Source organism: Cyrtonyx montezumae, unplaced genomic scaffold (genome assembly GCF_038088225.1).
Source record: "Cyrtonyx montezumae isolate F1298 unplaced genomic scaffold, pur_monq_1.0 scaffold_1, whole genome shotgun sequence".
In the NCBI taxonomy this organism is placed as follows: domain Eukaryota; kingdom Metazoa; phylum Chordata; class Aves; order Galliformes; family Odontophoridae; genus Cyrtonyx; species Cyrtonyx montezumae.
In genome coordinates, this window is record NW_027071825.1 from 5681918 (window position 1) to 5709909 (window position 27992).

At 39.2% G+C, this 27992-nt stretch overlaps 1 protein-coding gene across 2 annotated transcripts in view; it reads right to left on the reverse strand.

Annotated features, from left to right (window-relative positions):
- The window catches only part of OSBPL9 (oxysterol binding protein like 9), a 50055-nt gene extending 30403 nt beyond the window's left edge, over positions 1 to 19652 (reverse strand). For both annotated transcript variants that reach the window (XM_065739095.1, XM_065739084.1), the window contains exons 1-3: positions 19478 to 19652; positions 11449 to 11499; positions 7631 to 7709 (exon numbers count right to left, since the gene is read on the reverse strand). In XM_065739095.1, coding sequence (XP_065595167.1) covers positions 7631 to 7709; positions 11449 to 11499; positions 19478 to 19588 — 241 coding nt within the window. In that variant the 5' untranslated portion in view covers positions 19589 to 19652. The remainder of the gene's footprint in view (positions 1 to 7630; positions 7710 to 11448; positions 11500 to 19477) is intronic.
- Positions 19653 to 27992: the final 8340 nt, after the last annotated feature.

The window sequence follows — 27992 nt, forward strand, 5'->3', positions numbered from 1 at the left end:
CTCCAAGCTGATTCTAGCTAGACTGACAGTTACAAAACCAACCAAGGAACAGAAAATCCACACGAGAACTCTTTGGCATTTAAAAATCAGTGAGGTGTTCAACTGCTGACAGGTGACTGAAATGCTTTTACACTAATTGGAAACAGCAATGAAAGAGAGGAGCCTACATCACTCTAAGAGTATTTGCTGTGGCCTTAGCCTGCTGGGTTAACGCAGTAGTTACCTTGTCAGCCAAACGTAACTGGTTGTGGGGCATCAGCTACCCAGCAAAGTATTCATTCTGTCTGCAGTTGAGAGAGCAAAACCAGTCCCTGTGTTCTTCTCTGTTTTAAATGCAAGCATCATTACCTCAGATTTTACTGTAATTTGCCAGTGAATGTCTACAAATAGAAGCAGCTAAATCCACAGAGCTATACGTTCACTGCTGTGTGCAAGAGGCAGGAATCACTGATGGCTGAAACACTGCAAATTTACTATGATTGTGACAGTTAAGCCCCTGTTACATTTTCCTATTAGAACTGGAATTTAGGAGAGAAATTACAGTATGTTCCCTTATGCTTAACCTTTTAATCCTTTGAGTCTGCAGCACATCCTTCGAAAGTTACCTGCATAATTCATGGTGACATCTCAGGCATGTCAAAGACAGCCAGTGGGTCCTTAAAGCAATCACAGCCCTATTTATGACCTGTAAGAAAAGCATTCTTAACCAGTACGTAAGCACACTGCAGTGAGATTTAGAATGATAATATTTGTACAAACTGTATTTCTTGTGATCCCACTAAATGCAATAAAGATGAGAATTACGGTTTCTGCTGAGGGCCTTCTATCATTCAGAAAAAGGATGCTTCACAAGGCCCAAAATAAAAGCTCTTCTCTCTGACTCTCCCAAACTGCCTGGCAGGATATGACAGGGATTTAAAAAATAAAACATCTATACCATGAGGAAAAGGTGGCAGATGAAACACAGCTACTTGAAATGGCCCCACCCTTTATTATGATTTCCCAAATATAGAATAAATGTTGTAATATAGTTCCTACATTTGCTTTGTTGTGAAGAGGTTGTGTGTGTTTATACTTTAACCAAATGTTGAAATACAACATAACGCATTACTTTTCCTAGCCTAAGCTTGATAGCAACTAAAGATCAGATATAAGAAACTTTGACAACTCTCCACAGTATGCGCTTCCCAGCAGCATTTCTAGGTCATGCACAGCAGTACTTGGAACACAGAAACTACAAAACACTGCCTCAGAATTAGCAAGCTAGTGCTTTTTTTTCCCCTCCCTGTGTGTGTCTATATGGGCAACAGGATGAAAGAAAAGCCTCAAGATTTAGTTACAAAGACACAAGGTTACTTATAAATACACCATACTGTCTCTGAGTGAAATGCATACTTTATTTTCATTCACTGTGACCTACTTACAAGCAGAACTCAGTGAAACAAAGTCTATTACACCCACAGAGTCAATAGAGTCAATGATGCAGTCTTTATTCAGACAAAACTTCCACTGATTTTTACACAAAACTCCTGTATTTTCTCCCCCAAGGTCAGAAGTAATGCAGCATCCTTACACAGAAACGTCTAGATGACAGACGTAAGATACTGAAATCAATAGGATTTTTGCCACCAATCTCAATAGATTTTATCAGCAGTGCCCAATAACGCAGAAAAGTCACACTCCATAGCCAATGTCAAAGGGCTGTTCTGTGGTTTACTAAGTGGCTTTTTAAAGCCACTGAGGGCCTTTTAAACCACGGGAAGACATGAGATGTAGCAGGGTTCCATACAAACATACCAAAATACCATCATTTCATTGCTTATGTGCATCCTCCTAACACACACATTTCCCACACTTATCAGTAGGTTGAACACAATCTCAGTTCCTTATCCCCTGTGCATAACCCATCGAAACCAACCCTTCTTTTGTTCTCCCTCCACCCACTGAAAACTCCAGTACAGTTACTATAGATAAAGTCTAATCTTGTCCAAAGAAAAAGCATCAAATGGTCTCTTGTGCACAGCATATTAGGAAGCTTTATCTGTGACCTTAAGAAATGAGTTAAAGTGCTGCTTCACTGTTACCTCATTACAACTTCCCCATTGCTTCACTGTCATTTGGAATCAAATTTATGGGTTGCTCTTTGAGTGAGCTCTATAATCAGTGCATAAACACAGCCTCGGGCAGAAACTTTTGTGACAAAGGCAATCTATGATCAGGAAGCTATTGGTTCTCTCTGGGAATTCACAGGCAATCTGTAGTGTAGTCAAGCATTTTTCAATGTGAGACAATCTGCAAATACCTTTGTTTTCACTAGGAAGTGTCTAATCCAAGTGCCAAACTTGGAATTTCTTGTTAAAACAGAAGAAAATGTTGAACTTCTCAGTATCTCTCTGTCCTTACAATGAGACATTACCTGACTATTTCTTACCCTTTCCTCACACTCACTGAGCTCCTTTTCAACAAAACTGCCATTTATCGTACCTTGAATTCAGATAACAGATTCTGACTGGTTCCAAAACTAATAATCAGTAACACATTATTTTCACTGCTAATCCCAATTTTAATATAAATTTCAAAATTTCCTACTTCGGTCCTCAGGAAATGAAAAAACAATAGATGTGTACATATGACCATGAAAACTGAGTGCAGACAGCTCCGTGAAAGATGGTAAACTTAGGGTACAATGAAAAAATGATTTCATCAGTAGACAACTGTAATACATCAGTAGACAACTGTAATACAAGATGCTGAGGGTGCAAGAGGGAATGGCATGAAACAGTAAAAGCAAAGCCAGGCACCATTCCCTGCACTTTGTTCCACAAAGTTCCAACTTCACAAAATGTTGCTAAAGAATTTAGTAAGAAGAAAAAAAAAACAGATGAAATGGAGAGGATGTCATAAAAATCATACTGCAAAAGCTAAACCTAGTCCTGGTTCTCAGAGGAATTTTTGCTGTTTTGACAAACAGAGGAGGACTATTTCAGCCTCAGAACTCCATGTAGCACAGACCTCGACAGGTTCAGAAAGCAGATCTATTCTATCACGAGATAAAAGGAGGACAGATAGCACAGCTCTGCTGTAAATGTGTGAAGAAACAAGTCTGGAAATTTTGCTCTTACATAGCTGCTCTTTCCTCTTAACTATAATAGCATTATTGAGCACAGAATGGAGGGATTTGCTGTTTCAGCACCACCAGAACCCCAGAAAACCCTGAAAAGTGTTAGGTTAAGATTTATAACAGATAGAAAAATCATTGAGGGAACCAGCACACAGGAAGATTTCATACCTAAATACCTTGGCAGGCATTTTTCCATATCAAATAAAAAAAACTCTCAAGATTTTTCAGAGGAAAGGCTGCAGTTCTTGAACTGTCATTTAAATGGTGTAATGTGATGGACTGAACTGCCTTCTTAGACCACAGTGGCAAGTTTCTGTACTACATTTGGTGGACAATGGTAAAGTTTTACAAGAATCTATAAATACTGAGTATTTCCCCAAGTAGTAGTGAAAACCAGATCTATAGCCACTATACTTAATTTTGATGGCTTAACACAAATGCAATCTCAGATTCTGATACTGCTCAGCAACTAAGGTTTTTGTGGGCCCAAAGATATCCTTTGTAGATGCTGCATCTCACATTAACAAAAACACCCTGCATTTATAGCACTACCTTTTGCTGTGCATATCCTCTGTCTTTTCTCAGTTGGGATAGTATGCATTATGCATCACACAAAATAAACTATAAATTGGGCCGGGATGCGGAAGAAGGAAAAAAAATACACCTTTACCAGCTGACAGGACTCGCATAATGGGAGAATCAGATGCACAGCAACATCCCTGCTTCCTCTCTCTCAGATTACTTTTGTGGCAGGAACAGGAAAGAAGAGACAAAAGATAAAGCAAAATCATCTCAGATCAATGCACTGGACCACATCCAATCTTTCAGTTTTTTATTATACACACAAAGCAGTGGAGACAAGACTTGTTTGCCTTCCGAGGAAGTGTGCTGTAAAAATAAGAGCTGAGTTTTCAGGTAGGAGTTTAGTAATCTGAATTCCTGTTTATGAATACAAAGTATGCTTAGTGAAGTAACTGAACACAAATAAAAGCAGTGATTGTTTCAGGTTAGATAGAAATTTGAACATCAAGAAGACAGAACACACTTGCCAAACTATCCTGAACTTTCGAATTCAAGTCACGAGCATCCCTGTGAGCAGAAAGAGCAGCTAAGTGATATGAAGGACAGGAGAACTTACTTTCCAAATTTGAAGTGCTTATAAATTGGTGATTAAGATACTAAATGAGAAAAAAAAACTCACAGTGTTTGAATTACAGAACATTTAGAACAGGGATATGTATTGCAGCATGAAAAAAATATAGTATCAAGGAAGAGCTTCCTGACAGGAAGGTGCATTAAACTAACAGTATTATCCCAAATGTCTTCATCTACTTGAACAGATATGTGCATTTGAACTGAGTGAACCCATGAGGGAACTAATGCCTTCAGATCTACCTCATATGGAAGCCTTAAAATAAAGCCACAAGACCGTATATATATTATGACCAATCAAGGACCAATCAGGAGATGAAATTCATTACTGTTAAATATATTTTTACATCTTTTGTAGATGTTTTGCCCCTCCTTTACAACCCCACAGAGTAAACAAGTACCAATACTGCAATATGTAACAACAAATGAAGGGAAGGAATCTGTGTGACAGAGCCAGAATTGTGCTGACAGTGAAATCAAAACATGCTGTTTGTTTTATTGCACATATGTACTCGATTTCATTCCTTCCTTTATAATCAGGAATTAAGTGTATGAACACTATTTGATATTATGCAGTCATCATTCAAAGCCTGCACTTTCTTCATAATCAAAACTTCTCAATGTCTACTGATTTTCAATATAAAGATGTCTGCTAAAAAGCCTAATTGCAAACAGAACAGGAGAAGATTGTCTCAAGCAGCAACAAAATGCAAGCTACACACTGGAAAGACTGAATTTCCAAGATCGAGTGAGAGGCAAATTTTAGTGGGAGATGCTGGAGGTTTAGTGCTTCAGAAACTCAGTTTCACGCGTGTGGAAACAACATCCCTGTGACGACCTGACAACTTACTTGTTTGTAACCAAACTTATAACCCAAATCAGTTATTTGGCCTTCATCTCATTACTTAGAGCTCTGAAGTGTTAGACAGATGTGCAACTGAAGATAAGCAGCTGAAATTAAGAAATACAAAATCCATTAAGGAATTTTTCCTTTGTTTCCTTCAAATTCTATCACTGCCCATCAGCAAATTTTCACTGAGGCAAAATCTTCACCAATCGGTACTGAGAAGCACAAATACACAAAAACATTTCTCCTCTAGAGCCTTAAAAGAGAAATTGTTCTCCTGTAGATGGGACTCTAACTTACACACAGGTCAGCAGATGGTTGAAATCTTGGTTTTTAAAGGTCTGACATTTTCCCAGCTAGGCCCCAGGTTGTCTGGACCTCTGCCTGTCTTTGGCAGTGAAATAAAGTGATAAAAAAGGAAGATACTGTATTTTTTGAGAGTTGCTGTTTCTGAATCACTCTTCTCTTGTACAAGACTTCTCTTAAAAAGGGTGGATACATTTACAGCTGTGACTATCTCACAGAACAAAAGTTCTATTTGAATCAAGAATAAAAATCTTAGAAAGAAATTCTTAGCAATAGTGCATGTAGTCTGGGAGTCTGTTCTACATCCTGTGTAGTTCCAGAATACATACTGTAGTATTTACATCATTATCCATTCACTATTCACAACTGACAATGATCTATAATTCATATAAACTAAAGCCTATATAATACTGAGTGAATTTAATATAATGAACAAACTCTGTATGAGGGATATAGCATTTACAATGACCATAAGAACTATAGATATAGTTCCACAGGAAATGTTATATACCATAGTATAGGTAAGATATTAGCGCTGAGATATTTTTACATTTTCACTTTACAGACATATTTTAATCCTATGCTACCATGATCACAATTTGCTGGATGGCAGGGATGTTACTTTAACAATATGCTAACAGAAAATAGTATGAAACTAAGGTCTTGTACACTAAAAAAAACCATATATACAATTGCTGACTTGATATAAAATGCACACAAATTGAGACTAAAAGCATGAGATGTTATGTGACAAAACTGGTGTTCAAAAATTAGCAATAATGTTTAAAGCAGTATTTGGTATGCAAGACTGTACACCAAATACTATCAATCTTCTAAGACATTTAGCTACTCAATAGAGAACACAGTACATACGATATAACTGCAAGTCAGAGACATACTACAAAAGGTTTATCTTTGTAACTAAAGATGAGAGATTTCTAGATTTATCACTATCAAGTTCTCAAATATTCAGCAGTATTTAACTTCGTAGTACTGAAAGACTGCCAGAGCACTGCATTCCATTACTGCATTAGCAATTACCTTGCATTTTATCAGTTATCCTTGGGAACAGTAGATTTAAGTACCTCTGTTAGCTCAGCATTATGAAGGTATGTTTATGAGGCTTAATGCAGTGAAAAGCCAGAGTACAGCAGCAGCATTTAGGAACAATTGTAGCACAAGGAATACAGATGCCAGCGACAGCATGGTGTACAATAAATATTTATCATCAGAAATATTCACACAAACACAATAGAATTAAAGATAATTTCCATTTCCAAATCACTGATTTAAAAAATATGTACAGTACAATATATGCTACAGAACTGTTCCAGTTTATAAAAATTAGTAACTGCTTACGTGCCAATATGCCTCTTGGATATTTAGATTCCAGCTCTATGCAAAATAATTTAATTCTTCAGCTAATTCTTATTAGAGGGAAAGCAAAGGAACTAATAAACATTAGCCAAAAATTATTTTAATCGAACTTCCCTAGAATAATTACACCAGGAAAAAAGAAGTTATCCAGACAATATTATCACAGTATTTTGCTCTAGTGATGCAGATAAAATCATTTAAGGAGTACATAACAATGATAATAGTATCTTACCCTTTCTACCGGTGAACCATAGCATGCAATGACGAAACATAGCAGTGGCAGATGGCATTGGTGTTAGTAAATGTGAGTAAAAGGATAATAGCAGAGAAATGGTGACTGGCAGACAAGACACAGAAATGTAGATGAAATGAATGCAAGCTGGTAAATCTTGAAGCAAAGCTCCACCTTTAAACCAAATGTTGCCTCTAGTCTCCACATAATTGAGCATTAAGTTCTATTTGGATACAAATCACAACCTGCAGACCAGTCTTGATTCTCTTCATATAGAAATGCTTAACTGCATCTTGATAACGACGATCAGAAACGTTCAGTAAGCAAAACCCATAATCAGAAGCCCATTACTTTCTCCCAGTGAGTGGTTTATTCTTTGTATTTTAAATCTCCAAATCCTGCCAGAGCCAGTCTCTTTCTAGCACATACGTATCCACTGCAGATGTAAATCCCTGCCTAACCTGCAGCACCCCTGGATCCAGAATGTTCTCAGCGTGCTCATTTATGCTGTTCTGTTGCCAAACATTTAAAATCATCCATCAAATACAAGTGGAATCTATTAGAAGGAAAAAAACAATCTCTTCTTTCAGCTCACCCTGAAAATGGAAGGTTTTCTGATCAACAGTTATTGTGAAGGTGCTGTCGTCCTCATCGTCTATACCAATCACAGCTCCCTGTGAAACAAAGAACACAATCCTGATAAGGCAAGCAGTGACATCAGCAGCATACACTCTATCACTACACCACTGGAATTTAAAAAGCCTTGACAAACTGTAAGCACACTGTATACTGTAAAAGAGCAGATTCTCTTTTAATCAAGGGTTGTAAGTCATTTTTTTAATAGAACAAATCACAGAATTTAATAAAACAATATTTGTAAAATTTTTATGATAATACAAATCTTTTACCTTTGCAATGGTGGCTTTATGCTATAACATCATTATAGTAAACATTCTACTATTCTTTACTCCATTTCAACTTATATTATAAAAAGTGGGGAGCAATACTTTTGAAGTACTCTCCATGTCTAAAAATTACCATTTCACTGCTACTCTACAAAAGAAGCTCCTGACCTAATTTCATCTACCAGTCTATAAAAAAATCATTCCAGCAAAATGAATTTGTCCCATCACATCATGTCACTGGTACACTGCATGATCTAATTCTCAGTCCCTAAGTAAATACCAACAATAAGTCAATGGGATGCATCAAAGGCAGCTAGCTTTACCTTCCAATTGGTGGTGACTTTTCAGAAGGGAATGGAAAGGCCATCTGTGCTCAGCTGTTTCCAAACCCATCCACTTCTGTCATTCCTGACCCCTTCCCCCACAAAAAAATACCTACAAAATAGCACAATTTCACCCAGGGGAGGAATACACTGAAAAAATTCTTTCTAGGCCTATACCAACTCCAAACAAATTATGACATGTAGTTCAAGACACTTCAAAAAACCCCGAAGGATTTACTTAACTTCTTTCCTCCTTCTCCAGGAGATCCAGCATCACACTGTTTTGTCCTTTCCCTCTCCCATAGACCAGGAAGACATCCCTGGCAGATGATCATGTTTAAAGGGTACATCCTGCCCTCACTGTGCAAGTACACAGCAAGTAACAGTAGCACCAGCACCTGTAAGTCAGCTCCAAGTGCTCCAACGCACTTAGCCAAGTGTCAGCAGCAGAGGAGGGGTCAGGCACCAGGCCAGTCAAAACATGAGAATCAGTTTGGTACAGATATAGGGGCAGAGAGATCTCTGTGAATCTCATCTGCACACATTCCTTACAGCCTCTCTATGAGGTGTCTGGCCGATGGAATCCACACATTTAGCTGGGCCAGTTACAGGCACCACAGGGCAGAGTGGAAGGAACATATCCTATATAAGTACATAACCAACCGTGTGTAACTAAGAGCTATACAGCAGGCAAGGAGAGCTCCAGACTTTTTCCCCTCCACTGCCATAAGTGCACCACTTATCTTCTCCAAAAGCACATTTTTCGTGGAAAAAGGTCTGAAATCACTAATCAAGAGGGACCTCAAAAGTACAGCCAAGCAAAGGTAATTCCACATACTTCTCGTACCATGACATTAGAACAACCACATGACTAGCCATTAGCACAGGTCACTCCAAAAATAATGCCTCCCATTTATTTCCATGGAAACTACAACAAAGAGCACAACAGCACTCTTTGATAGCGCAAATTCTCAGCCACAAAACACTGTTTTTCAACAGTCACCACCATTAGCTGTGCATTTTTTGCCAGTGATAAGCAAGAGCCTGCACGCAGTGAACACCTGCCTCTGCTGAAACACACCACCCACCACCTCACTGCGCTCACATCCACTGTTTGGTCTCCATAAACGTTCAGCAAGCATTGAGGAATGTCAGTGGGTGCCATTTTTTCCATATGGAGGAATACAACGACACATCTTTGCTTCCCACATACTTCAACATCAGACTACCCCTTTGCCACCATCTGTCACATGGCAACAAAATATAATGGAATATTGGTGGGAAGGTTCAGCCTTTGCTGCCATATCACCAACATCTGCCCTCCGACATCGTGGATTAACGCAATAAAATAGGAGGCATTACTTTTGGAGTGAATGCCTCATCTGTGAGGAACCATGCAGCACAACATGGTCAGCCAAAAGCATTCTGCTTACAGAAAGCTTAGGCAGGACCTAAGCATAGTACAGATGAGACAGATTCTTCTATGAACACACCTTCCTAAATAATCCATGACAATTAAAAAAAAAAAAAAATTAAGATGAAACTTCAGAGCATACAAAGAATGGGTACAAAACAAATGCATTCAAGACAAAAAAGGAAGTACTTTAGAAATCACATGTTTGTTTATGTTCACACCTACAGTTACAAATTAACAATTACTCTAAACAAAAAACCTCTCTGATAAAATTTCACATTATAGAAAGCCATCTGTTCAGGTCCTGGTATTGTCATCTGCCAGAAGAGCTGTTACAAAAGCAGAAAGAAGAAAGACCCTTTCCATCCTCACAAAATAAACCCACACACATTCAGAGGAAGGAGTCAGCAAATCTTTGAAAAATATCTTAGAGTAATCTGGGATGGGAACATGGCAGATGAGGAAAGAGAGAAGGGTTCTTTTACCTTAAATACAAGTAAAATGAGTAATGCAATGTTGAACAGATTGTTCATTTTTAATACTTCCTAAACTGACAGGCTGATGCCAACCTCCACACCGACAGGCTCATGACACTATTAAAAGAGACATGGTTTTTCAGACTAATTTTTTCCACATAATGCAAAAAACACTCTTGCAAATCTTTAGGAATGTAACGTTGCAAAAAGTTGAGTTTATATTACCCTTAAAGAAGTTATAAATTATGATACCAATACACTAAAAAGATGAAAGTGCAATAAAGTCATCTGAAATTCAAATGAACAGGCATTCTCTGTATGAGTCCAACTAAGGTTATTGGGACCCCTTTGTTAGGCCCATAGGAAGATCAGAAAGTGTTAACAACAGAAGGAAGGAATAACTACAATAAAAAGAGCCAGAGCTCTACTGCAACACTCTGCGTCAGGCCACAGATCACCTTCCCTATATTTCTTTCATTTCAAGATTCAAAATGCTCCCATTTATAACATAGCAAAAGGACATGTGCATGACCACAGAGCAGAAACTGAGCACACACAAAGCCATCACAGCATTCCAAGCTCACTTCAGTACTGTTACTTCAAGCCACAGAATGTCCCAAGCCAGTGGGGACTCTCAGCTACCCCACTTCCTACATCTATTTCCCCATTTATTATCCCTTCTCAGCTGACATTTTTAAAACGTCTGTTCTTCCCTTTCCAGTATTTCTTTACTTTCCTTCTGTACAGACAACTGGCTGTGTGGCATTACTATGCAAGTACCCAGAATGAAGCACAGTCAGGTGCTAGGCCTACAGCATCCAAACTGGCAGAATGAAGGACACAGGAACAGAATAAAGAAAAAACAGAAGAACAGAAAGAAGGCAATTTTGGAATAACTTCTGTAGCTACAGAACTTATATCTACATACATTTACACCCACGTGAAATAAGAACTGCAGAAAGCAACTTTATCACAGCATTTTATTGCTAACCTATTGTACTTTGTCCTATGATGCTTTTTAGACAATGTATAAAATGCATAATGCTTTTATACAATATCAGAGAAAAACATGAGTTGGAAGGAAGCCATAAGGATCATCGAGTCCAACAACAGAATGCAATTAGTCTAGCAGGTCATTTGACCTCTATTGTTTTCTTTCTTTAAATACTTTCACTACTTCAGTGTTTTGTGGAGTCAGCAACAGAACATAAACCTCAAAAGTCTCCTTGCAGGTCTCTACCCTAGACCATATTATCCGCAGTGAGACATTAAGTAACAAAAAAAACAATACTTACCCTGAGTCGAACACATCCTCTGCGTGATCCTCTCATCATTTTGTCTTTTGACTGAAAGAAACAAAAAACAGATCACTGGATTAACAAATTCAGCAAGAATTGCCAGGAGAAAGTTGTACAAGACAATTGAGAACAGAAAAAAACAGAGTTTGGTATAACGTTTCATTGACTGATTGAACAATCTCATTTACAAAATAAGTTAATTCCAACACAAAAGAGAGTACAGCACCACAGCATGAATTAGTACTGCTTCCAAATGTAAGAGTACAATATCACGCTTCAAAGAAGTTCTGTAGGTATCTTGAAGAAATATTTAAAGATGCAGTCCACACGTTCAAAGAAACTAGGAAAATGTGAAGAAAGGCATTTATTAGGGAATATTAGAAATTGGCAGAGTACTGATTTACATCTTGCTCCTTTCCTGCTCTCAGGAAAGTGTCAATATAGCAGAACCAGCTGCACAGGCAGAACAGTACAAATCAAATTACATTTCTGTCAGAAAGCTTCCTGTATTCATCATTCTTTATATACAGACACAAATATCATATTCAGACAAGTTTCAGACTATTTTCTAGATACTACATCCTGTTTTTATTCCAAGAATTAGAAAAGTTATGTTTACAGGCTTTTAAGTGATAAGATTCCGGATCAGAAAACAGGATTCCTGCATCCACAACCAGTGCCTAAACATATAAACTACTGAAACTCCTCCTTAGTGTCTGTCTGAGGCATGGACCAGCTGCTTACAAACACCCAGCCCACTTCTAGCTTGGAACTGTTCTAAACTTCCAGTTATTCCTACCACTGATACAGAGTTTGGCAGCTTCTCTCTAGAGATTGCACTTCTCTTGAGCTGTCATTAGTTGAGGGAAGAAGTGAGCTAATTTTTCTGCATCTTCTATTGCTCCATAGTGTTTATGTCCCTTGCTGTCGCCTTTTTCCCCGCAAGTAGTCAGAGCTTCAAATACAGTGAAGGTTTTGTTACTAGGGACACAGTAGTAGTGCAGTTACACACGTGTTTTTTTATGCTCTGCCAGGAGTACGCTCCTAAAATGGGAGAATGCTACCGAGAGCTTACCGCTCCCTCTAGTGGCTTCCTGAAGAAATACTACCATGAGCTCAGCAAGAAACTAACACCTAGGCTCAGGATGCACGTCGAGAGAAAGGATGATGAGATCAACTCCTGGTGCAACGGAAGGCAGAATCCTAACAACCCTGACTTTCTTTGCACAGACTGATCAGCAGCTCAACCACAAAGGGTGCTATAAAAGCCTTTACCTTTCTTGTACATCACATTTTAATGGAGTGGAAATCGAGTTTAAACTTTATAGTGCGTGTTGTTCCTACTCTGCAAAAAGATTCACAAGATAAATCACAGGTTCAGTGTGGACCTATATATTGACCATTCCCCCATCTTCAGACAGAGCTTTAATTGGTTCACATGACTACAATGAAGCAGCAAATCTAATTCCCTCTAAGTGGAAGGAAGCTCCTATCACTGTAGTATCCAAACTGAAGCATGCAGCTATCCTCACTAATCATGCTGCGTGCTCTCAGAAGAAAGTGCATATTGTATTCATTGCTGCAGAACAGGACTTCAAAACATAGAGTTGATGTGCTTACACTTGTTCCCCTCTCCACTCTCAAATAGGACTTTACAAAAAATAGATCTTGGACAGCTACCCCTTAAAGCTGGAAGTTTTACCTTTTTGGTTGAAAGGGAGAACATTACGCACGGATTTTCAATACGTCCTTGATCAAGAATTCCTGAATAAATAAAGCATCTCATAACCACTTTGAGGAATGGTTCCCTTTCACTGAACAAAATCTCATACAGCAGAAGGACATCTAGGAATTGGTGTTAAAAATATATGTATAAGAAAGGAAAATGTGATTTATAAGTTTTAACACACATTAGATATTTTTTCAGTGATCAGTTTTAAAACCAGATAAAATGACATTTCCAATAAAATTCCCATACACTGTGTACTGATTTTGATGATAACAAACTTGAATAGGTTACAAGCAGAGAGCAACAAGAGACAAATCTCAAATCTGAGATAAATCTTCAATGCTGAAGCTCAAATATAAATTCATAAAAACAAAGATATATGGTGTTACTGCTTGGGGAGTGTATGTATCTGCAAAAATAAATCTGTCCTTTATTGGTTTCTCTTCAACATTCACATAGTGAAGTTTCATCAAGTACAGAACTGATCTAATGTATGGCATTTCAGGCAACCTACATCTTTGAGAAATGAAAACACTGCCTGGGTCTATTTAAAAAAAAAAAAAAATTTGAAACAAAATTAAGATCCAAGCCTAGCTCTCCCCAAAGCCTCCAAACCCCCTTCTCATCTTTAGGACTATTTCATTTGCATTTTAGCTCTTGCATGGGAAGATTTCAATATAAAATCCCACTGTTGTCTGCCTCCAAAACCTCTCAGGCACAGGCTCCTGAATAGGTGAATTCTTGACTCAGTGCTGCCAAAGAAATCTCTAAGGTAAGTACAGAGATGAGCAATAACATCGTTCATGTCATTTATGTCCCTTCAGGGAGGAGGGACATGGAACAAGGTCTATTTATAAACACAGTTTTATGCAGTTCAACTACATGTACAGGACAACTTTTGTAATAGCTATCATTCTTGTCAAACGCTAAGGCAACACTCATTTTTCAAGCCGAAATAAAATGTGACAAATTAAAAACCCCAACACGCTGCTCCCAGATCATTCCTCTAGCTCACTCCTCTGAAAGGAGGGCCTCCCCAAGCACAGAGACAGCAGTGACATCTAACAGCAACAACAGTTGGAGTTGGCAGTGCCTACAGGAGAGCTACAGCATCTTTAGCCCCTTTAGGCATTCTAGGTCTGATAAAATTTACAGGAACAATGCCAAATAGACCCCAAAGTTGCTTGAGAATTCTGTTTCTCTCACTACATGCCCTGAAATGAAAATCAACTACAGGCAGCTGCTGTACATAATGCTTTGACTTTTGTAGATACAGTCATAAAGCAGGAACCAAAAGCTCAGCCACCTCTACACAGCAAGCAGAAGTAAAAACTTCTAAAAAGCATTACACATTAAATTTAGAGTCTCAGTTACATTAAATCAACACATTTCTTGCCTGACAGTGCACATGCATATATTAATTAGCACTGAAATAAAGGCAGTGACAACTGACTTCTAGAAATTAAACACATCACAGTTTGCTTTTTGAAAGGAACATGTAGGAAGATGAAGATGACAATGAACACCAGAGGAAAAGTTGCCTTCTGTCAGCTGGAAAAATTCAGTACTGAATTGTTTTTAGTACTTTAGATCTGCGTCAGTAAAATCTTCAGAACCACAATTAGCACGTGACTTGCACGCTACTGCTTCACCAAACCATCCTATCTTGGTCCAGAACCTGTGTGAGCACCCAGCTCCACTTCACCAGACCAGAAGAGCAGACAACAAGGCTGACTGTGGAGGGCAGGTGACATGCAGTTCTGAGTGCCAATACAAAATTACCCCATCAGATGCTTTTAAACAAATCTGAGTAGGCACAACATATTTATAGCAGATGAGAAATGCCACAGACACACAGCACAAAGTGATGATCAAGTATGGAGAGAACTGAAACCAGACACATTGTCTAAATACTGAAGAGAACAGTATTAATAAAGCATTACTGAAAGCAAGTCATGTGGTGTCACTCAGAAATCACCTTTTTTTGTTTCCAGGAAATAAATACTCAAAGACAAAAAACAGATTTTTGAAAGATCACATTTCTAAAGATACCAACATCTGTGTAACTGTAAGGGGTTTTACATTACAGGCAGAATTACAGCAACAGATTGATGTGTCATCCACAAAGCAATGATTTATCTTCCAACCTTAAAACCCCCAGGAAGAGAGGAAGACTTTCCACACACCTAAGGCCTGCAGATGGAAATACCTGCCTCTCCTTTTCCCATACCCCTGTCCTGAAGGGAAGAAAGCTTAAACAAGCAGAGTTATCATATATAATGAAAAATATTTCCAAGATAATGTGTATTTTAACTCCTAGGAATATTCTCGCATTATAAAACTATACAGTGTCTACCAAATTCCTTAGGGATAATTTTCTCTTTATAAAAGAGTGATTCAAAGGATATGTATGCAAAGCAAAGCCCTATATGTGTATTTTAAAAGAGCAGTATACACTAGGTATCCAAGTATAAGACAAGTAGGAAAACAGATGCTTAGGGACACAGGGTAAGTATGACAAATTGGTATGCATTTTGTTTTGACATGTTTTTATAAGGAGTCCGTTAAGTAAATTACAATCCTGTAACAATTTAGTGCATGAAGACCTTTGAAAAACATAGTTAAAACTAGGTAAAGAATTCAACCTAGTGTTGAGTAACAGCCACCTTAATACTTGTATCGCATCCATAAAATCAAAACTGTCTTTTTACCGTATGTAGTTTGCTTACAGCTTTGTCTGCTTTTAGACACAGAGCATGTGACAGATCAAGTTATTGCAGAAAAAGCGTCACATCAACTTAGAATGGAAAACAGAGACCATAAAAAATATGTTTGTACAAAAGCAGATTTTTTTTTTCCTATTTTCCTCAGATTTTTGCACACAGCTTTTGACTGAGAAACAATTTGGAAAAAGCAGGAAAATATATTCAACTTGAAGTCTCTTAGTGGAGGGGCACTGAGCCATGGCTCCAGCTTCAGAGGCATCATTTGAAATAAAGTTAATGAGATTTGTTTTCAGTTTAACATCAAAGACAGATTAATGAAACCATAGCAAAGTCTGAGCTTCCCTCCTTAACATCTGGATTTTACACTCCACAAACAGTTCCTCAAGGCAGCACAATGACTACTGAAGTTGCCAAGCAGCAGAAATCTTTCAAAAGCATAAGGGGAAAAATGCTGTTACAACATCACAACCGCTTCCTCCTACCAACTGTTCTCATACAGATTTTTCCCCTGAAATTGTTGAAGCGTGTGTGTTTTCAAAAGTATTTTGATGAAACAACTAACAGAAGCAACAACAGAACAGCTAAAGACTCAAATCTATTCTTTAGGAATGTACTGGTATGAGAACTTCAGAATGACTGGCGGACACCCAATTTGGTTCCAAAAATGTACATCACGGAGTTATCCTTCTATTTCAGCCCTCAGTCACTACTCAGGGCAGCAGCTCTAAGGCCTGCAACAGTTCCAACAATACCTCAGATAGCTACAAAGTTTTAAAACACTTGAAGGAACTGCCCTCCCTTGTATCCTGACTTTGCTGTTAACACAGCTATGCCAATTCAGCTTTCAGGATGCAGATGAAACAAGAACTTGATATCAGACTTTCAACCCTCAAGGGGCTCTCTGGATTATTTCTACAGGATTCCCAAGGGCAATCACAGCTAGAGTCATTATTTAAGACAGCACTGCTACCAGAAAACACAACAAAATCAAACTGCATTCACCTCCCTCTTCCTCCATAGCTATTTCTTTGTCTTCACGTTCTCTGCTAGCACAGTGCCAACACATGTTTTCACACTGACGTGCAGAAAGCAAAATACAAAAGGAACTCAACTGAAAAAACAAATGAGCAGAAAGTTGTTTCTCAGCTGGAATCCAGCTTAAGGAACAACTTCACAACTCCTGTGACAACAGAGATGATCTATTTGGAGGCTTTTATTAAATATTGCCAACACCTCCAGCAACACTGAAAAAAATGCAAAGCTTCAGTAGCCTTGCATCTGCTGCACCTCTAAGAGAGAGGACTCACAAATCAAAGAATGTTAAGGAAATAAAATGCAATTTGTCAAACCATTGGACAAGCTGATCCAAAATGCAGTCATTTATTTCATATTTTGCTTTTCTTGTTTTGAAAACAAAACAAGCATTTACTGCTACCTGACAAATCACTTATCTGAGCAAAACCATGTAAAGATGATCGATAGCTGGATGGCAAGTCCAGGCCATACTCTCTGGAATATACTGCTCATAAATAAATTTAAAGAAACAATTATAAGCAAAACTGAGGATGAGAATAGGTGAGAAATGTACAAACACAAACTGCAAACTACAGGAAAAGAAAGTAGAAAAAGAGCAGACGATGTAAGAACTTTTGCCTCGCTCCTTGAAATTTTTCATCATGTCAGGAATGTAAATGTAATTGAATTCATTTGTTTCTCATGTATGTATTCAAAACATATTTAGGTTAATAACTACTCAAGTTAGCAAAAGAAAAGCTGCTTCTGTACAGTAGCTCTGCTTAAAAGCTCATTCCACATGAAGGGGACATTTCTGCAGCCTATTTTACACTATTATACAAGGAGATAAAATACAGCGGTACAAGGACACGCATAGGAACAGAGCTACTCTTTCGTATCTCTAACAAAAAGTTCAGCTGCAGCAGGAATTAACACCTTGCAGCTTTCCACTGTTCCTCTGACAGAGGCAAGCTGCCACTTGCAGCTGCCGGAGAAAGCTCCTGCATGCATAACTTTTTGGACTGAAATGGGCTAAGGAGTCTGCAAGAGGTGATGAGAAGGTAAAAGTAGTTAACCATAAGCTCTCCTGTCAGCCCAGTTGTTTCCAGATATGCACCTATGCAGCCAGGTAGAAACAATCTCATCATACCCCACCCATGCATTATGCACACTGGGAAGGGCCAGTTTCAGGCTCAAAATCACGCTGATGCACCTATACACAAAGTATTGCTTCAGACTGAAACTGGCTCAGAGCAAACAGAGTGCTCAGCTGCGTGTATTTGATCACACAGGTAAGCCTTGACTTCAAAATACAAGTGCATATAAATAGAAACACAGGCAAAGTCTCTGAACAGCCATTTCTTACACAAAGCTCCCAAACTCCTAACATTCCTAATTATTCAACACAGTCTTTAAAACTACCATTCTAAAACTGAAGTACTTTGCAGACTGATACAGAAAGCATTCTGCAGGAACGGTTAACAGGACTGAGTGGCAGAGGCACAAAGCAGTGAATGTGGTTTGATTTTCTGCTCCCAAGAAGAACTTTTAGGGGAGGTAGATTAAAAAAAACCAAACCCACGAGCATTTTGATCTGAGAACTGTAAGTCGTCACAGTAACAGAGTACATACTGTGATATCAAATAGACATGTAATGTGTATGTAGGGATGCCTAACCACAGGAAGTAATGAGATTTCAGAACTGAAATCATTAAACTGGTGAAGACCACAGAAGTCACTGCAGTAACCAGAATTGTCATTCAGCAGGCATCAGCGAGCGTTTCTATTTCTGCAGCTGAGCACAAACAGACTTTGCACGTTGGACCTTCACTCAGTAATTCACCTCGAACAGCTGACATATAAACAGCCTTTAAAAAGCTATAAAAGCACCTTTACTTCTCCGTCATACCCCAGGTGCAGGCAAAGCAAGAATTCAACACTGCTTCAGCTACCATCACCGGTTTATGCTGAGCTGTAAACTCGTGGAGCTGGGGAGCCTTTCCCTAGCAGAGCTGGAAATTCAGTTTTACACTTAATTGCGCTGTGGAAGTATTTGTAACAACACCGTTTTTACGTAAGAAGCAGACCGAGCCAGCAAGTCAGCACAAAAAAAGAGGCAAGCAATGCATCGTGTCACTGCTGTTCCACGCGTTCAAAAGTAGGAAGCCCTCAACGGAAATATAAAAACAACGTCGAATTGGAAGCAGCGAACCGGGCACGCAGCGGTACCACAGCCGCACCGCAGCCCCCGCCCGGAGCGCGACTCCGGTGGAGCCACCAAGGGCCGCTCCCGCCCAACGGCCCCGCCCCAGGGCCGCCCCCACCCCCGCGCCGGCCGCCAACAATAACAGCGCCGCTCGCCCCCATCGATAAATCTCCCCGCAGCGCCACCCCATTGGCCGCGCCCGCCGCCTCTCCCTTCCCCATTGGCCGCGCTCGCCGCCTCCTTCTTCCCCATTGGCCGCCCGAGCGCTCGCACCGCCCCGCGTCCCCTCCCCGCCCCCACCCTGCGCCTCAGCCCGGCTCCCCGCCCGCCCGGCCCGCCGCTGCCCCTCACCGTGTAGTAGGAGAGGAGCCCGGCGTTGTAGTCCAGCACGAACCAGCGGTACTGCCAGCCCTTCATTACGTTGGTCCATTTGCTCAGCGGGCCCTCCATGATAGACGCCATCTTAGGCACCGAACCGGCACCGCCGGCGCGGTGAGGGGAGCAGGAAAAGACACGGCGGCGGGCAGGAGGGAACGGGGCGGGGCACGCAGGGAGGGGGCGAGGCCAGCAGCCACACTGCCCCGAGGGGCGGGGAGAGGGGCGGGGAGAGCGGGAAGGTGGAGTGTGAAGAGCGACGAGGAGCTTGAATTTGTAGCAGTACCGTCTGCTGAGGTAGTGGGGCTTCTCCTGGCAGTTGGGAGAGATGTGGGAGAAGGGTGTGACGCTGTGCTGCGGGCAGAGGCTGTTTTTCTGTCAGCTTTCGTTTGTGCCTCGAGGTTTGCTTGATCTTTTGGCCTGGCAGGTCTGATCCAAGCACCCAGGTCTCTGCGACCAGCGTGTATGAAGGGTGTGAGATGAGAATGGCACTCCTTGGCACCGGCGTCAGCTTGTCAGGGTAAGGCTGATCCAAAGGGGACACAGCTTTCCTGCCCGCTGATCCAGGGATGTGGACTGAGTTCCCCTGGGGCTGTGAATAATAGTAAATCTCCTGTTAATTGCGAGGCCTGTTCTTTGGTGCTGCTCCTTGAGCATAAATACATAACTTCAGCTGTGTTTCAGCACTAAAGCTGAAATAGGGATCATCGTGTCCCTCTCTAGAGACGGGCAACAGCAGCAGAGGTGGTGCTTGTGTCTCTTGTGTGAAGTATACAATATTTACAGAATAATCTATTTATTATTTATTTCCAAGTAAACATGTTTTTTTTTCTATGATTAAAATACAAAGAGCTTTCTAAAGTAGGGCTGAAGTGGATCTGGTGTCTTACAATACTGTGCCAATTGACTAAGCTAAACTAATTTTAGCAGAGAAATCACCCCAGCTTCCCCATTTGTGTAAAGGAATCAATCCAAGGCAGAGTTTTTATGTTTTATTTCAGAAAATGAGAACTATTTCCATATTTCTAATTCACCCTCGCATTTTACACATCACGTTGGTCACAAGTTTGTTACCAGGTGGGGTTAGTAGTTTTGACTTTAAAATGCCTCTTAGAGTCACCTGGTGATATATTTATGTGTAGTGTTACCAGTTTAATCTGGCTAACGCGTGAGTCCCTCTTGGAGCCCTGTTTGCTCACTTTGATAACAGTCTTCTGGGCCCTGTATGACCTCAGTAGTCCATTTTGTCCATTTTCACTGACTAAACAAAGCACAGCTGCCTGGAGATTATACCCAGGCAAGCAAAACAATAACATCAGGTGGTGCCAGAACATTACTAGTGCTACCACTTAAAGCTATAGTTGAATTGGAACTTTATCTCAGATCACAACTTTCACTGTATTGTGCCACAAAAGTTGAACTTATGCAAAGTGCTTGTGCAAAAAAACCCTTGGCTTAACTGTGGAAGGGCTGTCTGTAGGCAAAATGTTCTCAATGAGAAACTCAACAGAAGGGCTTTCTCTTTCCCTTGGTTTGCTAGTGGCTGAAGTTGCTGAGCTTCACCATACACTGGAGCTTGTTCTTTGTTCTCTTTGACTTTTTTTTTTCTAGCAAAAACAAGTCTGTCGCGTTTTCTCTTTAAAAAAAAAAAAAGTATCTATTTTAGCTACCTCAGATTAACTAATAAAAGTCCTGCAGAGGATGGAAAATTGTCTTAACAGGTGAGGATTCACCTCAAGATTTCTTTTAAAAATATAGTGTGGATATTCAGGTAAGTTGGCAGAAATAGAAAAATCATTTATTTTAATTTAAAAGTAAAATTGTAAAAAATACATGTGATAATATAATTTGTAAGGAGCATTCAGGATACATCATCATACAGTTTTAAGTACTTCCTTTATGTACAGGGATGATGTATTTTCTGCAAATATCAAACTATTCCAGTGTATGTTGAACATTGGCTGTAAGAATGTTGGAGAGAGTAGACTCTTTTTGGGTCCTTCAAATCATTTACAAGTGTCCATTCAAACGGTTTTGAGAGTGGTGTAATAGTTTTAATTAGAAAACAGAAATCAACCCCAGCTGTGATATAACTTGCTTTTTTGTTCTCTATTTGTTACATTATCAACACTACCAATTTTGAATAAACTACTTGAAATAGAAGTTAGTAAGTGACTTCCTCAACATAAGAATTCAGTTAGCCCTAAAGCAATCTGTCTGTATCCAATCTGGAGGAGTTACAAAGAGCTGTTATTTTTTGTAATTATAGAGAGGTTTTTTTCTGATGTTCTCCGTGTTTTGCCAAACTCGAATTAGGCCAATATGTCACTGCTTTAACATTGAGTTCTCCCTGTGGTCCCCGAGGATTGCATACCACAGAGATCAGCAGAGCAGGGAGGAAGGCACCAGCTGTTACCTTGTGCTGCCATTGACGCTCTGCTCCGTCCGTTCAGAATCTTGTCCAGCATCATTCTCTTGGAGGCCTCAATTAAGTCATTTTGCTGTGGTGTCCCAGCCACAATACTGAGCCCATAAAGCAGTCTGTGGAGTGCTCTGACTGTCCCAGCAGGAATGCAGGGCAAAACCTCAGATATGCCTGATCCTGACTGTGTTTTCCAGGACTTTTCAACTTCCACTCTACTTTTTTTACGTCTTCTTTTTTCTCTTCCTTTGCCCAAGCTTGTCAAATCAATTGCATCTGTTTTTTTTTTGCCCTTTACAGTTTATGGTTTCTAGGAATTTGAAAGACTTTGTCCATTTACAGTAAATACCAGAGAACCAGAGTAGGGGGATTGAGAAGCAGGAATATACTGAAGGAAAGTCTGATGCTTTGAGAGGGGAAATACTTTTCTATGGTAAATTTGCCCCGCTCTTTGAAGAACCTCAGTGTTGAAGTTGTGTGGCTTGGGGTTTCCCTTAAGGGTGTCTGGAGTGTGGCTAGCATCAGGGAAAGCAGCAATGGCTTCTCCCAGCAGCTGCAAATGCTTGGGGTTCTGTAGAACATAAGGAAGCCATTTGAGGACAGAACAAATGACGTTTTGTTTCCTATACTGCTTCAGGAATGGGTTGATAGTTTCATTTTATATTTCTTACCCTATGGGGTCGTTGCATCAACTGCTGATAAAGGTAGTCATTCTTATTAAGACTGATGGTATAATTTTAGCCTGGTGGTGGAGGATGATTTTTTCTACCTGTTGGTAGCAAATAATGTCATTTATTTTTACCTTCAGGAAAAAAAAATCTCCATTTGATTTATGTATTACAAATGTACTAATAAATTATGATTAAGTGGAAGATGAAGCCTTCTGTGTCATCTTTGGTTTCCTGCTGCTGTACTGTAAAGATATTGTCTGATCCCTCTGTGCTTATGCCAGCTACACTAAGAATAGAAACAGTGGCAGAACCTGAACATCATTTATTTTATTTCTTCAGAGTTATGTTTGTTTCAGAGGAATAGAGAGAGGAAGATAAATAGAAGGGAGTCACCTTTACCCTGCAAGCAGTCATTTTGATAAAAGGATAATTAAATTAAGTGTGCCAGTAAGGACCATCGTAAATAGATTTTCACAACAGATTTATTATGCTGTCACTGCTTTTAGTACAAATGTTTATTAAAAAATGATTATTTAAAATGTCAAGAAGACGGTAGCTGATTATCTTTCTGAGGTAAACAATTCAATCTTGGGCCTTTCTTGTCAATATTCCTATATGGTCCCAGGTAATAAAAACCATTAGCAGTAAAATTTCCCAATCTTGTCTATTTTCATCATATTTTTCTCTCATCTAAACAAATTGTCATAAATTCCTCTAGGTTATGGATGAAGAGCATTGCTTAGGGCTAAGCAGACCTTCCTGACTCTTCTTAGTGACTGCAAATGACAGCAAGTTGAGTGGAATCAAGTCCTGGGCCTGATAATCCCTGTTCTGTTTCTACTTAGAGCTTGCCCAGATGTTCTTCCTTTTGTTGCACACTTGCAGCTGCACTGGGAATATTACAGTACTGGAGCTGTTTCCAGGAAACACATGGAATGTGTTCAGCCAAAGTAGAGTATAATTTAAGAAAAGGGATGAAGATTCTGTCTTGTATTTAAAGCAGAGATAAAGACGAATCTGAAACTTAAGGTTTATTTTGTGTTTAGTAGTACTATTTTTATGGAGGATTATCCAGTAAAAAGGCAGCTACCTCACCTAGCTCCTAAAGTGCAAGGAAAAGTTTGTCAGATGTTGCAATGTGTGTTAGAGATGGGGTGTGATGATATTCAGTTAAGCAATTTGTGTGACTCACTTGATGACCAAATCCCATTGCAAGACCTGTAGAGAAGGCATTATGAAATCAAGCAACTTTATAACAATAACTTAACTTGAATTTTGTTCTGGACTCATAATATAGTAAACCTAGATTGTAGTTATGCAAGGCAGTTTGCCACATTGTTATCTTGGAGTTGCAGGGGATGTAAACTGTCATTTTGGGGCTCAGTATTTCTTCAAGAAGGCGTTTCTGAACTTGTGGATAAGCTTTGACCTCATGTTTGCCACGTGGGTACCTTCTGCACTCCTTTTATTCAGAGGAGGGCCAGGAATTCCTGTGTTACACCTGAGGACTCTCAGTGGTTAGAGATGTAGGTATTAACAGCAACATAAATGTAATATGGAAAGCACTTCCTAACAATCTGTAACTTAAATATACTATAAATCCATTCCAAAGGAATGAGGAAATTTGCCTTGCCTTTATTCTGAAGAAAGATGAGCTATTTTTCATCTGCAAGTAGACTGAGCTCTTAAAATCTAAAAATCAATCTGGCAATTAGAAAAATTATGGAATGAATTTTGCAGGCAGAATGATTCACTGTAATCTTATTTTGTTATAAAACATGCAAAACAAAATTTAGTCTTGAGAGCAACAGGCCCAGTGTCTTTGCTGAGTCCTAGAGTTCAAAGTTCACAGCATGCTGAATCACATTTTGTGCTCCTAATGCATTGCTCAGATGGGTAATGTCTCAGCATTTGATTTAAGTATCTTATCATCTTGTGGGCATAATTTATTTAAACTTTAATGCAGCAGTCCATGCTGTTTTCTCAACCGCAAATAAGTGATTTCTACTTTAGTCTGCACAGAGACTTAGAAAAGATATAGAGGAATGCTGTACAACTGGAATGTTTGCTTCCCTGCAGCTTCAGTATGTGGCACACTGGCACAAAAAGGCAAATAAGCATAATCTCCTTTCCCAAAGCTCTCCCACCATCACCTCTTTCTGTAGTGTCTGGCCTATCAATATGCTTCAAAAAAGCTTATTTGCTTCTGTAGTCAATGTGTTCTGCAAGTGTGCAGTAGATGCACTGTCTGCCCATGAATACTTGGCTGTGTACAGAGGGGGTTGAGTAGAAAATTTAACAAGGAAGAGGTAAGAATTGATTTAATATTCTAAACAGTTTTATTCCTATTCATAAGTATTACGTATTTTGCTTATTTTCAAGAAGGAGTTTTTCGTTTTTCATTATACAGTGCATTTATATATTATTGATAGATACTGCAATATAAATGTTTTTAAAACTAGCATGCATACATATACAAGTAGGTTCCAAAATATATGCATGTTTTTTAGAATTAGGCTGTTACAAGGAGTATCTACAGTGTCTGGTATGCAGTCTTATCCCTTGTTTTTTTGTTTGTTCTGTTTTGTTTTCTGTCAAGGGGCAAAATTATGTAGTAGACAAGTATAAATCTGACTACATTAATTTTTGGAGTACTAGTTAGGAAATCTAATGAAGTGAAAAGGTGGTAAAATCGTGGCCAAGGAGATCTAGAACTGAGCAATCAGTCATACAACACAAGCAGGTAGATTAAGCTCTATCCCATGAGTGCTTCTATTATTCATCTTATTTCATAGCTAGCAGTATTAAATGGGTATCTGCTGAAACTAAGTTTCAGTTGTGTCAATTCAGAATGAATTCTTGGTCCCTTCTGCATTTCAAATCTGGAATTTGAGGCCAAATTGTTTTTTCCCTAAATCTAGTATCACATCTAGGATAGAAAGGGCCTTATATACAATATAATCCCTCCTGTAATGCCTCTTGATTTTGGAATGCTGAAAAGACCTTTCTTTACAATTGCTGTTTATTGCATAAGGATTTGAAGACAAAGGTAGCAAATATCCTATGAGAAAACTGGAGAAGACTTTTCTTACCTGAGAATGGAAATACTTTTGGTGACTGCTTAAATGATTTGCTTCCTTCTTGTTCTGATGGAAGTGAAAATGCAGAAGCATTTTTTTTACATCTTATTCAATTCTCTCTTCTATGAGAAATGGAGAAACAAGCAGAAAATTGATTTAGGAGAAGAAAAATAGGTAGCCACCAGGCTACTACTATACAAGTATACTCAAATTTATCCCCAAAAATCATGGTCAACATTTAGACCTCAAACGTAGAGAAGAGATGGATGTTCTGCTATTTTGCAGCTGTCAGGAGACAACTTCAGCAGTGTGTGAACTAGCAGGTCCATGTGTATGATGCAGCCACATCTGATCCCCAAAGTGAGACCTAGTTTCACCTCCTTCAGCTTCACAGGGAGAAAAAACAGCCTCAAAGATCAGTGGAAAGCTCTAGCCATCCTGGCTAGGTTTCCAATCGTGGTGATATGAAGGCAATAGCATGGAATGTGCTATACACATTCATCAGATCTCTAAACAAGGAATGTCTCACACCAGCTGAACACTCTGCCTCAGCTACTTTCTGATCTGAAAGTTACTGGAGGTTTGGAAAGTACAGCAGGTCAATCTCACTGCACTCACCTGCTCTTACCATCTTCCATAGCTACTAACCATTGACCCTGATGGAGATAGGACCCTAAGTGATTTGGACCTTTGTTCTGAGCCTCTGCCTCTATTAAATTCTTATTTTCTCAGTTAGAGACTCTATAGGTACCTTTGCAAGGAGGGTTGCTTTTTTGTTGTTTTGTGCCATAAGTGTGGAGTTTCTATGGGGATCCTTAATGAGATTATAGAGTAATTTTACATAGAAGTACTAGAACCTTGTTTTGCTCATTTTTTAACATTTTCAGTTTCACTGACTTTTCCCACAAATGAAATTGGTTGGGACTGCTGAAATAAGCCCAGATGTTATAGACTGAAACAAAAGGAATCTCAGCTCATAGGCAGCAGCACAGACAGGGAAGATGTGGCAGCTATGTTACTCCATTTTTCAGCCAGGATCTTGATGAAAGTCCAGACTTAGTCACACTTACTTACTACTTCCAAGTTTCAAATGTTCAGTCTGTTCAATTCATGCTTCTGAACATCCAGACAAACTAATCTGGACTGTGATTGGTGCATAACTTCTGACTGAGTGCTACAAAAACATAATATTCATATCTATAAATGCTACTAGAGTTAGCCAAGTTCTCTGGATGATTATCAGAAAATGGGGAGCTACATCAGTTGCTTTCTGTTGCCCACAGGAGTTAATTTTTGAGAACAGGCTTGTGGACATTATATTAACAAGTGAGTCTAACGATAAAATAGCATGCAGTAATTCTCTAATTTCCTCAGCAGAAGTTGAAGTTGGTAAATTTTAGTACTTAATGGTTTCTTACAGTTGCGTATTAACTCGAGGCATAAAAAATAATTTTACAGTTCAGGTTTGTGATGTAGTTTGTAGATTAGCAGCTTTAAGTCTTTTGGAATAAGATACTGCTGTGGTTGAACAAGTCAGCTGTCCTAACTCTGTCCCCTCCCAGCTCCTTGGGCCCTTTGCTGACAATGGCTTTGGATCTGTACAACACTGCTTAGCTGCAGCTATAAACATTGATGAATTATCAACATTGTTTTTCTCCTTGAACCCAAACTGAGCATTACACCAATCACTCTGAAGAAAATAAATCCATCCCAGGTGAAACTAAGACAGATGTGAAAAACAGAATGTGAGTTTAGTTGGATGTTTCCAGCTCAGTTGTTCCTACTTGTCTTTCCATTGGTCTTGATGTGGTTACATGTACATAATGAACAGCAAAATGTATCCCACTGACTTAACTTTGATTATTTACATGCTTTAATCTTTTAACTTCTAGTATTCATGTTGCTTAAGAAAAGGGGGATCTAAGCTTTTTGTCAGTATGAAACTGGTTTATGCTGACCAGTTCTAATTACATTGTTTCTAGATGCCAAGCAGAGGAAAGATTCAGATCTTCTGAATATAGCAAAATCAGTAGCTACTAAACTGTTTGTTTTATCAATCGTACAGATTTTGGTTTGCATGTCTGACAGTTCTAGACAAAACAAAATCCAACCCACAGTTTTCCTTATCCAAGTGTTTACATTTTGATAACATTAGCTTATTTTGTCTGTAGCATGTCATGTCTACATAGCTTTACACTTTTGGATGGGAATTTAATCTGTTAAATATCAGGGGTGGTGTCTCATACATTTAATTACTACAAAGTCTTTGCATTATATGTAGTAATTGCACTGAATTTCTGAAAGAGGAGCACAAGGTA